The 15,984-nt window shown below is 42.8% G+C and overlaps 1 protein-coding gene across 2 annotated transcripts in view; it reads right to left on the bottom strand.

The window, feature by feature from the left end:
• The window catches only part of dgkza (diacylglycerol kinase, zeta a), a 119,626-nt gene that overhangs the window by 89,128 nt on the left and 14,514 nt on the right, over positions 1-15,984 (bottom strand). The window contains exon 1 of one of the 2 annotated variants that reach the window (XM_081705887.1): positions 284-1,270. The exons of the other annotated variant lie outside the window; for it this stretch is intronic. Within the exon in view, the coding sequence (XP_081562013.1) occupies positions 284-486 (203 nt within the window). The 5' untranslated portion in view covers positions 487-1,270. Of the gene's footprint in view, positions 1-283; positions 1,271-15,984 lie in introns of those variants that run through there. 2 annotated transcript variants of the gene reach the window in all.

Raw genomic sequence — 15,984 nt, 5'->3', positions numbered from 1 at the left:
CACACACACACACACACACACACACACACACACACACACTTTTGTCTCCTGTTGGTAGGTACACCTTGCATGGCAGTTGCAGCCCTTGCACTTTCAGTGTACAGAACATTAGCTGTTTCCTCAGGTAATGTGAATGTGAAGACAGCTTTGTGCTTCTGGCAAGACACACCAGGACAGTTTCTTGCCTGTAAAGTTGTTGAATTTAAGTGAAAATGAAAGGTGACATTCTGACAAATGATAATGATAAAATACTAAACCATCCTTCCATCTGTCCATCACTCACCTCCTCCCAAACAGTCCCAAGCCTGTAAAGGTTCTGCTGCCATGGCGATGACCTCCAGCAGATTGCTCACCATCAGTGACCCCCACAGCGCACGGCAGCTCAGGGTTCAAGGAGGACGCTGATGTGGATGTGAAAGTGCCGGAGACCTCCACCCCCTCCTGTGTGCCTGCCTCTGTCTCCTGCTCTGTGGCTGCCTCAGCCATCACTCAGATAGCGGCGTCCAGTAGAGAGCTCCGGCAGCCCCGGGGAACCCAGCAGGAGAATGATGTGTCCGGGGGCAACACTGCACCATGCCACCTCCCCCAAGTGACAGCCACCGGGGGGATAAATAGGAGTAGAGGAGGGGAGGGGGGGGGGGGGAACAGCAGCGTCCGGCCCTGTGCCTCCTCACGACCCTCACACACGCTCCCGTTCCACCACCAGCGGCACCGATCCTAAAGCCCAGCAGTCCTGTCACCCTGCTCGGACTCCTTCCCCCACGCTGTGGTCTGTTCCCTCCTCTCTCTCACACACACAGTCTGCCTCTATCTCTTTGTCTGCAGTACAAACTTGTAGTTGTTGCTGAAGCGAAGCATTAGTCTTTTCCCAAACACAACCCCAATATCCCTCCCTCTACTCCCCCCTCTTTCTCTTGCTCACTATCCCTACTGGTGTGAGCTTCTGCTCAAGCATATCTCTTACTCTGCTGCTCCTGCACACACACACACACACACGCCACACACGAGCGCGCACACACACACACACACACACACGCGCGCGCACACACACACACACACACGCGTGCACACGCGTGCACACGCGTGCGCACGCACACACACTCTCACTCTCAGCCGGCTCGGCTCCAAGACACTGCAGCAGAACAGGAAGTGTAAAACTCAGAAGACACATGCAGGACCCCCAATAGCTGCCCCTACACATGCCTGACTAATACTTTTTTTGAAAGTTCCCTCATTCTCCCTCTTTTTCTTATCTTATTAATAAAATCTTATTATCCACTTTTTTAATTAGTATTCAATGAGGATTTACAGTAGGTCTACAACACCTACAGCTGCTAGTGTCAGTACATAAACAGGTATAATAGCATGAAACTGATTTTAAATTATCTGGGGGTTGAATACTATTGATTATGCAACATCTAAAACCATACCACACCTTAACACAGACACAACTTTGGGCCACATAGACATGTTACAACACATCACACCTTAACATACACACAAAAAAAAACAACAACAAACAAACACAAAAAAAAAAAACCACTTTGGGCCACACAGCCATTTTTTTTATTATTACTGCAGAACACATGCACACATGAATGTGCACGCACACATGCACGCGCACATATGCACACCCACCCACAAACAGATTACTTTGCTCTCAAACTTCCCAGGTCTTTCCCAGGTCACCACAGTGCACCAACGCTTCAGTTGAGCACATGTATATAAGTGTGCTGTTTCCTTCAGTGCATGGTGATCTGATGTGATTTACTCACACATGACTCATGTTTACATATGTCCATTTTACATTATTTCAAAGATGTAAACACAGCCTTGCACATAGCACAATGGAGTACTTCTTTTTACCCCAGCACACAGCTTACTTCCTGTACAGGAAGGAAGTGATGTCAGTAGCAATGGAGATATATACAATTACTGTTTGACCACAAACCACACATGGTTTCCAGCTATTCTACTGGATGTGCCGCCCCTCGGCCAGCCCCTCGCCAAGCTGGTCAGCTGACCACATGGATCACCAAGGTTCTCTGCTGGGTCTACCACACATGAAAGCATACATAAAGCTCAGACACACATACATCTGTAAAAACGTGGGCCGGCATATCCAAGGGGGTGGTTGTTTGTTTGTTTATCAGGATTCTCATAGCTTACACAGAACACCTGCAACTCTCTGTGTGTATACTTACGTTGTAACCTGCCTCTGAGTTAACATTGAAAGATAGCGAGTGAGCGAGAGAGAGAGAGGGAGTACAAGGGCAGCTGAATATGGAACATTGGAAATGGAACAGTGTGGAGGTGTCACAAGCACATCTTGCCCTAAAGCTGCCGAACCTGGAGGTAAAGTAGAGGCTTATGGTTGTGCTCACACAGTACGCAGACTCTTCTCACCCAGAGCTCCCCCTGGGGACCACACAATGCTACACCCAATAAGCTCTATCTACTGCTTTATTTTTACACTTTATAAAGGAATCAAAAAGTTGGCTGCACATATAGAATAAGATGTTGAAGCATGTACACACGCAAAACAGAGCATCTGAGCTTTACTGAAGTGCTGTGAACATGTGGGAGGGTTCCAGCTAAGGCTGACCCCTGCAACATGACAAAATGCACTTGCACAAACGCACAACAAACAAGACTTTACACTCTTCCAAACTTCGCCTCTTTGACACTTCTATGACTCAATGTAACGTGGATCATATTAGAGCAGATAGATTAGTACATGCATCTATAATTTTGGTGCTGGCACAGCACAGACTTAATTGGAGATGGTAAACTTCAAGCTGCAAAGAGACCACACTTCTCAGACATTGCTTGCACAGTGCTGCATGATGACACAGTAGAAGTTTTTCCATCATAACCAAACCAGCTGCTGACTGCACACACTCAGATGATCGTAGAGATACCAACCACTGGTCAGTGATCGTTTTCACGTGTGAGAGGTTTAGTAGAGATAATTTTCCTTCCTCACCCGCACTGACAGCTTTGACATACTGAAAACAAAAATTACAAGCTTGGGAATTCTCATAGTTGAGACTCTCCAAGCACACACCGTAACACAGTGAACCCAAAGCATCTAACACAGAGCACATAGCTCTCCCAAAGTCCACAGTGTCAGGCACTGGTTCAGCCAATACACGCAACAGAGCCATGACCATCTTTATCCATTTTCCCTTCCAAGTCTCATATGGAGAACGGATACAATCTCCTCAATGTTCTTTTCATCTGCTGAGAACCTGGTCTCAGTGATCGAACTGATCTTCTGTGCAGGAGCAGAGCACCAGCACTGAGGGACGAAGCAGCAGAAAATGTGAAAGATGGAGGATCTGGTCATACCTGGGCTGGACGTGGGTGGGGGGTGTGGAAGGCACCACCCATGTCCTTCGGGAGCCACGCATTATATCCCACTACTCCACCCGTCCTGCTGTGCACACCTTGGCATCCCCACACACCGCCGTGCAACCCCAAGCTCATACACACACAGTAAGGAGGAGCTTATTTTTCTAACCTTCAGTCAACTTCCTGTTTCAAAACCTCTGAGCAACTTCAAGAGAAGGGGAAAGAGAAACAGAGAGAGAGAGAGAGAGAGAGAGAGAGAGAGAGAGAGAGGCAGCAAAAGAACTCATTTTAGTTTTTGGCAAAGGCCTCAGATACAAAGCCTACAGGCTGAGCATAGGTGTGGCTACTTTACACCACACAGAAGAGAGCATGTTAATGTCTCAGTCTGCACACTCAGAGAGGAGAAGTTGTAACTGAGCACCATTTGGCAGTTCTTTAAACATCTCTACTTATCCCACACAAAGATACACACCTGCAAGCACACACACATTTCAGCCAGAATAATCTCTCTCACACACACACACAGACACATACACACGCACTTCATGTACACAAAAATCACTTTTGCATTTTTTTTCTGCATTTTCCTTAAAAAGGAAAAAAAAATTAACTTATTATAGGAGTACAATAATATCATGGACCAAATGGATGCTATTACTCGAAATCACATTTGCTCAACGATTAAAATATATACATATCTCTTCTTTACATACATCATCATCCAAAAACACTAAGAAGCTACTGGGAAACACTTCAGCATTGCATTCATAGTGAATAAAAATACTTGCAGTTTTTTGCTGTACACTAGAGGGAGCTAAACTGCTTCTCCAGTTGTGTCGCTCCCATTTCTTCTCGGTCAGCTCTGCCCCTCTGCTTAACTGTTCTCCCAGTTTCCCTTTACACAGTATTTAATGGTCTCTGAACATCGAAGAGAGAATTACTATGAAAATACATCGTACCACAAACATAAGTAAACAACGCAGCCTTTCGGCTCTAGATGGCTTTGCTGCACAAACAACACGTTGCCAGATTACATGTGGGAGGCTAGCATGGAAACTGATCAGATCAGACCTGAAGTGTAGAACCAAGACCCCAAAATAAAAAAAGGAAAGACTGACATTAAACATGACAAACACGGGATGAGTAGTAGTGCACTTTAGAAAAAACAAGTAGCTAAGAGACAAGTCTCACATGGCAGCACTCTGACTCGAGCTAGAGTGACTCACTTTAAAACAGCAAGCACAGAAGAGCTCGTATGATTCCATGATGGGCACCCAGGGAACAGGGACTGGTAATATTGATACCATTATGCATTACCTTATATATGAACTTCCCAATCCCACTGTGCAGCTGGTATTGGTGTCACGTTGGCCCAAGTGCCGCAGGGCGCACAGACGCCCTCGACTGTGACACACATTTATTAACATTGAACATATAAGACGATGGTGGCACTCACACATAACAATAGCGGTTAACACACCTACACAGACAACTCGCGTTAAATAGCGTGAACATAAACTCGGGCTACAATAATGTCAACAATGGTCTTACACATTAACTAGAGATACACAAACAAACAGACATCTATAAACAATGACCAACAACATTGCACACACTAACAGGGGTTTATATACCGACGAACATACAACACCAAACCCTGTGCAGGTGTTTGCAATCAAGGGGGCCCATTCCATGACCATTGGCACTTCCATATCCATCGTCCAATACTAGAGATTCGATACTTCGGATCGGTACAGGCAAAATAAGAGTATTGGGGTGTGTCCAGCGGCTCATGGATGATACAAAAGTTTGCTGGCCACTGGGGGCACATCATGGGTGCCGGTTAACTTATAAACTTGTAAAGCAGTGACAATTTCTTTTTAAGCACAATTTCTGATATTTATTCACTGTGCTTGAATCTTTCATACAAATAGAAATATGTAAAATCCAATCTCCAGTCTGAACTTTTTGTTCTCTTTGTGAGTCCTGTTTTGCTCTATTGGATCTCACTGGCTAAAAACAGAGCCATCCCCCATTAGCCATAAAGCCAAGGCAGTCGACTCGTCTGCTTCCATTTCAGATGGCAGTCTGAGTCTGAGTCATTCCAGAAAGCCATAAATGCACAGAGCCAAGACGCTTGTGGGAAGATTGACACTCTCACTACTGAACTTTGGTCCTCCACTGACTCGACAAACACGCTAAAACTTTGAAAGGACTTTTGCAAACAACTACCTCTTACGATAACTATGAAAAGGGAAGATGTGACAGGGTGATAGAAGAAACAATATTCATCTACAAGGCATTCCAGGGGGAGTCAGGGGAGCATGTCTGAATGAATACGTCAGTCAGCCGGTACCAGAGGCACTTCAGCTAGAGCACTAGCTCGTGCACATGTCCCTTCAGGTTGAACCTACAAACAACCCCTCACCCTTCATAATAAGAGTGCATCTCTATCAAACCTTCATAATAAGAGTGCATCTCTATCAGACCTGTGAGCTGAGTCTGTATCATGCAAGAGAAACCTCATCTCAACTATATTGAGTGGTTTTCCCAGCTCAGTAGCCATAAAACAGGTAGAGTTTAGCAAGATTAAACAGCAGCTCCAAGACAACACAGGAATCAAGCTCGGGATCTACTACCCCACAGCGCTGAGGAGCACTCTGGTGTGTACAGCATTTAGTTAATAAGTTCTTTATTAACATTAATAGCTAGGGTTCTTACCAAAATGCACAGCTAAGTTTCTTATAAAAATGGCCATAAGTTATCTAGCATTAACCTACTACTTTGTGGTTACAGATACAACTTCACTGTATTAAGCTTATATTTGCTCAAATCAGTTTATATCTAGATAATATCAGCATTTAAGTTGCTTTCTTTACTGTTTGGGCTACCATTATATTGCTGTACTGACACTAATGTAATTGTGTTCAATTGTGTTAAATAAAAGCACAGAGTGGCTGATTGATTTGAGTATGGTCACCTTCTCTGTTACTGCAGCTAATAGTGAGATGGATGTTTTTGTGTCTCATTTTTTTGTTTGTTTTTTGTTATGATTACTCTAAATAGTGTTGTTTTCATATTCTACAAACAGAAATGGACCTATATATTTCACATTCTATTTTGCACTTTAAACCATAGCTGTGACACACCAGTAGGGGGAGTACAGTCTCAGATTTGTTAGCAGGAACGTTAAGGGAAGAAATCAACCAATTAAACACAGTAAAGTACAACAACGCTTCCATCATTTGGGAGCACAGATTATCTCCTTACTGGAAACTCGTCAAATATAAACTGGATCATCATAAACTTTGTAAATGTTGGAATGGTTAAACATTTCACAGTACATTTAATGCCAAAGATAGACTGGCTGCAAGCTTAATATATAATCACATTTCCTGTTTCTAAAGTTACAGCAGACCCAGGCAGAAGGTATTTTGTGGTCAGTGTAAGAATTTATGAACACACCTATTACTTTAGTCGATACTTATTGCCCCAATTGGGACAATGAGATCTTTCCATAATATTTTTGCCAAACTTCGAGAACTGACCTTGAGTCCTTCATTACTGGGGGGAAGAGTTCAGTTGTTGGCTCGACCCAAAGCTCGACAGGGCCTCCACTAAAGCTTATACACCAAGTCAGCCAAGTCCATTAAACACTTATGAGTGGCTTTGGTTTACCCGATCCATGGTGTCACCTTAATCCACACAGCAAAGAGCATGCCTTGTTCTCCAATACCCTATCTTCATATCACCATATCTTCACTGGAATGCACTATTTCCTTATAGAAAACAGGCTTGTATCATAGGTACCTCAATACCAATTCCTCGTCATTATGACCTTAATTTATGCTTGCCATCAGATGACAGGCTTATTCCTATCTGAACAAATAGAGTTTTTTCCATTTGTTTGATTTCAGCTTGTTTTATGGGACTCATAAAACAGATTATTTCCAATAGAAAGCATGAAAAGTATTCAAGATAAAAGAATCTCAAAGCTTTTACGTACACACAAAAAGCGAATATTTTTATGTTTTAATTCACAAACTATGTTACATATCAATTGCTTAAATCAAAATCCACCCAATATGAGCAGAGTGAACAGGCATAATGCATGTCAGCTACAGCAGCTTTCTGCTTCTGTACTGCATTTTACTCCCAATTTTAGCCGTTACCCCAATTTCCACACATTACCTAGCCATCCTTCTACTGTCATACAAGGACTAAAAGCCTGGAGCGTGCAGGCAAGCACGTGCTTCCTCAGAGATACAGGAAGCCAAGGACCACAGCGCCACAGCAACGCAACTTTTCAAACGGCTGCCCAGTGCTGTGACACAGGACACCTGAACACACTCAGACGACAGCACCAACTGCTCTGCTCAGCAAACACCTGGATGAGCAGGCTAGCTTCGCTGTGATTGACAAAAGATCCCTCCCACCCAGAGAACCTGCCATCTTTGCTCTCCTAGCCATGCACGGCTGTGGCATCATCGGGATTCGACCAGGGAACTCTGTAACGGAGCAAAAACTTTTCTGCTGTTCACATCTTAGCTTAAATATATTGCCACTGAATAATTTCAGGCAGACCTTGCAGTATGGCAAATGTTCTGGCCCAGATTGTCCTGTTGGGCTTTATAGGAAATTTATGAAAACCTGGCCCCTTTACCAATTGATACATTCCACGAACTTTCTGATTACCTATAATTTCCGCAGATCAGAGAGGTTTTATTAAAGACAGACTTGTTTTCTTCAATATCAGACACTCGCTTAATGTAATTTATTCCCCCAATACACAATGATCCAGAAATAATTATATGAATGGATGCTGAGAAGGCTATAGAACGTGGATACCTCTTCCACACTCTGGAGAAGTTTTACTTCCCTCAGAATTTCATAACTTGGATAAAACTCCTTTATTCTGCTCCATAACCGTCATTTAGGACAGACGTTATTAACTGTGAGCATTTTCCATCCCGCGGTCAATCAGACAGGACTATCATTTCCTGTTCTTTGTCACTGTTGAGCTTCATGCTAGAGGCGAACTGATATCATAACAGGTATATTTAGGTACAACAGCGGACAAAGAGTTTCACTTTACACTGATGACTTATTACAGTTTTTGCAGATTGCTTACACATTGAAAGTGGATACTTAGGCAAAAGCATCAAAATCTTACATTTGTAACCATGCCTTAAACAAAGGTAACAAAAGTCCAAACACATTTCCTGCTTTGCACTTTGACTGCAATTCTCCAACACAACACACTGTTTCTTACATTAGTCACTTTGTTCAAGAATGAAAGCAGTCATTAAGAAAACACTTCTATTAAAAAAAAAACCAAAAAAAACCCAACATACCTAAAATTGGCAACACCCACATCTGAATACACTTACACCGTAACCAAACAGCACTCTGTCTCATGACTACTAATACACAGCTCCACTCTTTTGTGAGAACCGTACAAACATGGAGGCAGTGAGAGAGCGCGAGAGGAAGAGGAAGGAGGATGTGGACAAGAAAGAAGAAGGGGACCAGGAAATGGGCAGAGTCATATTTCAGATGGCATCAGGGCCACTTTGGGGGACCAAGTCATGATCTGATGCTGAGGGCGAGTGGGCAACGTCCAGCCCAGTTTGAGGCGCTCCGTGGTGGAGAATAGCCTCCACCAGGACTGCCCCCCTAGTCCCCTTTTCTCAATGTAACTGAGGGATTCATTTCAGCTTGGTGTTGGAATGTGCATGAGTGCCAACCACATGCCCGCCTGCCTCTCAAGTGGAAGGTAGAGATAGAGTCAGTCCAGGGCTGGATATTACAAGGAGATATGTCTTCTGAAGCCTTCCTATTTTTTAACATGGAAATGTAAAAAACATGGAAATACTAAAGACATCTTTGTTTAGTATAAAATACATCAGTGTGATGTTGCTGCTTTGAAAGATCATTCAAATGCGTGAACTTTAGAAGTGAGATGTTTACCTCCAAAGCATGCATGTACAATTGTAGAAGTGAGATATTTATCTCCAAGTGTTGTGTGTATAATTGTAGAGGTGAAACGTTTATCTCCAAGTGTTTATTTGTCTTGTGTGTCAGGTTGTGGCACAATGAGCCAGATTATTCAAGTCTACGCAAACACAAGAAACTAATACCTGAAGAAAAGTGTACTACATGCCTCCAATTTACCCACCTCAATCCCTGCTATGCTTCTAGTTCTCAACTCCTTTCACACTGTAGCACTGTAGCACAGTGTCACTGTAGCACTGTATCGCTTTAGCGCTGTATCCAGAGACGAACTAAATTTCTCCAAAAGTGAATTCCCACTTAAATTTTGCCACCCATAAATTCAGGGCTTTTTGAAAACCTTAAAAATAATGTTCCCTGCACAATTAAAACTTACTTCAGTCATTACATGTCTGCATCCCTAAAGCCTTTTCCCTGAAGTCAAATGCTTTAATTTTGGAATTTATTTGGACTAAGATGCCCCCCAGATTATGCAAATCTTTATTATAACAACAAAAACTATTAGCTAGCATGGTATTACCAAACATGCAGTTTTTCTACTGGACAGCAAACCTACATGCTTTGCAATACTGGACCTGTTCCAAATTTCTATCTCCTCCCAGAATTGTTACAACATACTGCTCTGGACCAAAAAATCCCCAACGACATTAACAATAGCATTGTTGAGACGTAAACTAAAACTTGAAAACTTAAAAAGGCTCTTCCCTTCCTATTCCATGTACTTCAAATCTTTTCTGTCCAACTTCAATTCTGGACGTGTGATTTAACAACTGGAACAGAATAGGCATCCAGAACACTACCACAAAAGACTGCATCAACAGCACTTCCATAGAGAAGCTCTAAATCCATAAAAATAATTGTTTTCGATACCTACAAGTGTGTAGTTCTGCCAACAGGCTGAGCTCCCAAATCAGCGCCCACCCTTGCCTAAGAAAATGATAGACATGATATATTTCCCTACAGCAAACTCTGTGCACACTGAAAGGATCTTTTCTAAAATGTGAAAGAACCTGGCAGCCTTTTTGCATTTATTGAAAAGCTCTCATTTACAGCCATTCCAGAATCACTTTCATTTTTTTATGGCTCTGAACCCTGATCTGCTAAATTAGAGCAGTGCTGGCCATGCCCCTGACGCACAGGCAGAGTAATGTCAGCTATAAAACAGAACACTGGTACCTTGAGGGCAGCCAGTGAGACCTTGAAGGTACATTTCCATCAAAAGATGACTGAAAACTGAGAGGTACATATATTACCATGTTTATAACAGTGTGACAACACTGTTAACAAAGGGCATTCAAACGAAGTCTAATCTGGCTGGGGTTTATGAACAAGCCTTGGCTTCTGTGCCAATGAGCCGTGATACTTGATTTCCCCTGGTCAGACTCAGATTAGCAGTGATGACGCATGGTCTTGCAGCAGTATTGGTCTTGCAGCAGTATTGGTCCTTCTCTGGATGAACTGAGGGGTGCCTGAGGCTGGGCTATCCGGAGCAGGCCGCCAGCTCTCAGGAGGAGCCTGCCTCCTGTTATGAGCACCCAAGTTCCAGTACCAGGGACAGAGGCCAGGTTTACTCTGGCAATTGTCACCATAGTGACTACTTATCAGCCTGAGGCACATATTAAACAGCTCAGGAGAAGTAGGCATGTGATTGGGTATTGCAGTGTCATGGTGACGTGGGAGTGGAAGGGTCCAGCAGCAGGAGGCAAGGGTGGAGCTGAGGCTGAATGGCAGAGTAGACCTGTGTATGTTTGGGACGGGGGAGGGGGGTGTGCTTGCATCTGTGTGTGCACGTGTGTGCATGCACGTGTGTGTGCGCATTTGTTTGTGATAATCTGCTTGCGGGTTCAGGATTTTCTCTTAGAAACGTCAGATGTATCCATACATCCTGGCACATCAAACCAGATCCCCTTCTGGTACAGCTTCCTCTCTGAACACCTTTTCAAACACAATTATAAACAACACCACACACATGCACTCTTCCTCAGAGTGGACACTCACAGTGGGCTCGTTCTGCCTCTTTCCCTCACCCTCCCTCTCGCTCTTCCTGACCTGTTGAACTCAGAGCTCTCACCAACGCTCCTGCATCTCACCCCTGAATTAAGCGCATCTCTTGGTACCACAAACAACTAGTTGACAGTGTGTGCTACTACAAATACACTAATGAACATGGCATGTGAGAGGAGCAGATCCTGCAGTTTTCTCTATGGAGACCAGAGCTTTGCCCCACTTCTTTTAATACTCATTGGAAAAACCACAAATGTCCACAGACGTGCAGATCAAATCAGTCAGCACTGACATTTGTAGCTAATGACCCATTTTGACAGGCGATTTCCAGTCTGGCTCCTGAATACATTTACGTTTAAAGGATTCAGGATGCCCTTGTCCAACAGACAACCTTGTTGTTTGTTTGTGTGGGTTTTTATTAACTAATGGGCTGCCTTCAACAATAACACAAGAAACCCATCATGTTTATTAGCACCACGTGGTGCTGTTAATTTAGCGGTTTGTGTTAATTACTTTGGGGACATTTGCCACTGCTTGATTTCCCTGCTCCTTCCACCTCACTTCTGGCTGTGTTCTTTATGAAAGCTGGTCATGCACAGCTTGGGTATGCTGATCTGAAGCACTCACTCTAGTCTATTCCTATTACTGTGATCCAGACTCCTGGGACCCATTACATGCAAGCACGTACACGCACAAACTCATGAACATGTAGTAGATTTTTATATATTTAATTATTTTGATTATTTTATGACTATTACTTTGTTTTTACTCTGTATTTGGTTGTATGTTATTCTTTGATTTTGTGATAAGTGATTTTCCATTTGGGGAAGGGCTTCTGCATTTGTGATGTACATCACATCTCACATGTGTTTGTTATATAAGGAAGGAAATATCGTCATACGACAGAGGTGAGCTACGTGCCTTTGTATCCTCTCTTCTGGCAAAACGTTCTGCAGAAGTAAAGCAATCTGATTAGGAGTTCATTTCATGGTTAGATTCAACCACACACACATACACAGATGTGCACACACACACACTCACGCACGTGCACACACATCCTTGCCTTTGGAGATGTTAATCACAAGTGTTAATGCCTCCCTCCACCATGGTTTTTACTGTGGTCCCAAAGTTCTTCCCAATACCTACTTTTTACAAACAACAGTGAAATATTTCATAAGCAGATTTCTCTACCACCTCTGCTCCACCTCTCAGAGGCATTTAAGAGAACCGAGGGTAACCACCTCAGACGTTGAATGTCAGCTAGATGCTCTCCATAACCTACCCTGCAATTAAAACTAAACAAACAAACAAACAAAAAAAACACCTTTGCCCAAGCACTCTGATACACAGTCAATAGTAGGGCTCCATATGGCCAGTAGGGTTACAGGAGTACATTTTCTTTCAGAAGAAGTAACAATGATCCCTGCTGCTTCTTAAAATAACAGTGTTGGCTATACACATTAAGCCCGTATTAAGTTAAGCCCAGTGTATATCTCATATTTCTTAGCAAGGTAAGATTTCTTTGTTTGTTGTTTTCATTTTTTTTTTTACCCAGGGGAGCTGATAAGGGTGATTTGTTACACTCAAGGAACTGGATCAGGGATGATGCACAAGCAGGAAAGATGATGACATCATTAACAAAAGATGACATCATTAACAAAAGATGACATCATTAACAAAAGATGACTGCAAAACCAAACTCCGCACAGAGGAGCTCGGGGGTCTTATGAAGCACTTGTTAGGCAGCCAGGGAACTCTGATCTATAACTTGGTCATCTGTTTGTGAGCAGTATTTCAGGCAATGCTGTTGTCATGTTAGGTAGAATGGTTAGACGTAGTGGGGCTGACTAGAGTGAATCATAAAATATTTATAATTCATCAGGAACCTGGAAAACAGTAGTTTTACAGTGGGGAAATAATGGCTCTGTGATCATGTCAGTATATTCAGTGACGGTGAAATTATATTCTTCACCAACAAAAACAACAACAACAAAAGAAGCAGCTTATTATCAGACTGATATAGAGCAGTCTAGGAATTAAACGCAAAGTGCTTATGTGTGTGCGTGCGCGTTCTAACTGATCATTTAGGTGAACTAGCAAACACCCACTACTGGTTAGTCAGCAACAGTTCTCCACTTCCACATACAGTGTCTGGAGAACAGGAAACACACGCTAACACAAATGCATAACAACACAAACTCACACTAGAATAATCACACAGTAGCACAAACACACACACGCGATAAACACCCCCACACACACACACACACACACACACACACACGCGCGCATGGTAACACCTACACATGTGCCAACACCCACACACATGCACGATAACACACCCACACAATAATGAAGCCTGGAAAACTTCAATACCGTTTACCCTGCCTGCACAGACAATTCACCTGATAACAAAACTCTAACACCCTGTAGAGAAAGGCTCTGCAGAACATGATTTAGAGAAGGACTTCATGATATATTGTTCATGAATCAGTCTCATAAAATTACGATACTGATACCACAAAAAACTCCAATATGCAAATAAGGCTACTGCCAACGTGTAAAACGATTGAGTTCTGTGTCAGACACTACAGATGAGCGTTCTGTGAATGTTCTGGTGAATCACAGCATTTGTGAGGTCCAGTTACAGTACATTCCTATCAAAATACTGCAAGCCAATTTTTAAACCATGTCACATCATTGGTTCGCTAATCCCAATATGGCGCAATATAAATCACAATACATAATTTTTCTCCGTACTGTGCAGAATTCATTTCAAGTCACCTATAAACCATTTTTAAAGACAATTAACCTCCCTTCATCAGAAGATCATTGTCATTCCCAACTTGTGATGATTGTGAGCCAAGCCTTTTTCTTTCCTTTATCCTACAGAGCCTTACACTACAACTCCTAAAAGAACACTCCTCCTCTCAATAAATCTGGTCTCTCCTCTTTCCTGAACCATGAGAGGACCCATCCTGTCGTCATGGCAACCCTTCAGATCTTCCCTCCTTTTAATCAAACACTTTTTCTCTTCACAAACACAAGTGCACGCACAACAATTCACAGAGACACACTTACATATACAGATATATTTAGATACACAAGTACACACACTAAAGCAAACACACAACAGTAATAAGCACAAAGATATTATCATTGTTTCACTGACCTCCCTTCATTCAGTAGATAAATGAAATAAACCTGTCTCATCCTCCCCATACCCTTCCATTCAACACTCCTCAACCCAATCCAGACACACCTCAACTCAATCCACAGACAAGATTGAAGTCAAATATTCCGCTCAACTAAGAAAGACAGCTTCTGTTTTTTAAATATTTTATACACTGTACGGGGACATACAAATTAGCACAGTCTGCAAAAGAATTGGATGAATAATATGTACCTAATCTGTGCTATAACGCATAGAACCACATGTGAGCAATGTAGGAACCCTGATCCAGTGTTCACTGTCAAGAACAACGAAAGCAAGAGGAAGATCTTGGTCATAAAGAGGTTTGTACTGGCAGTGGGTTCAATAATGTAGTGTTGTACTGCACAAGCCCTGCTTAAAGGAAGAATTCATTACATCACCTTATGAACATGAAACATGTACAACAAAATCATACTTTGAGTTTTAGTTAAAATAGTTTTTAGTTTAGTTAAATAACAAATAAATATTTGTGTGCATGCATGTGCATGTGCACACATGCATGCAACCAAGAACAGGATATTTTAGACAGCAACAATTTTGAAAACCATTAACCTAGCTCAAAAAAGAATTGCAAGACTGCGCCTCGACTGCGAGAGTTCCTGCGAAGAATCCAAACTAGAGTGTGCAGGTCAGCAAGCCACTCTACACAATAAAAAAAAGACATTTACTATACAACAAACACTGCACTAAAAAGACATTTATACAACACTCCATTCCTGCGTTGGCCATGCTGCATTCCAGACAAGGGCAAGTGAGCACACCTAACTTCACTCCTGAACCAGCACACAGGAACTCTCTTCACATCTAAGCTGAATTTGAATTTTAGAAATTAGTTTCAGTTTGGTTAAGGGCTGCACAATTAATCAGTTCATCCTACTGAGGAAAAAAAAAAATTGGGGATCTGAATCCTAACTGGGATACGCCATGAGGTCCAGAGGAGCAGGCATTTGATGCGGCCTGGGAGATATTCACTGCCACACCAGGTTTCATGTTCTGAACCTGAACCAGCTCATCAGTCTTCAGTGCCGGCTTCAGTACCGGTACTATACCGGTACTGGGTGCTTCAGTACCGGCCAGTATCCTGCAACCATGTGCACATACACACAAGTACACACATGCACACGCACAAACCCACACATGCACATACCCATATGCGCACACACACGCACATGTTATTGCACACATGTATGTGCACACAAGCACATGCGCATGTGTGTACAAAACACGCAGGCAGGTACATATGCGCGCACACACACACACACACACACACACACACACACACACACACACACACACACACACACACACACACACACACACACACACACACACACACACACACTCACGCACACGCAAGCAAACAAGCAAGCAGACAAGCAAGCAGACAAGCAAGCATGCAC

Source organism: Electrophorus electricus, chromosome 23 (genome assembly GCF_041902795.1).
Source record: "Electrophorus electricus isolate QZ-2024a chromosome 23, ASM4190279v1, whole genome shotgun sequence".
NCBI classification, from domain to species: domain Eukaryota; kingdom Metazoa; phylum Chordata; class Actinopteri; order Gymnotiformes; family Gymnotidae; genus Electrophorus; species Electrophorus electricus.
The sequence above is the reverse complement of the archived record's forward strand: the minus strand, read 5'-3'. Positions and strand labels throughout refer to the sequence as shown.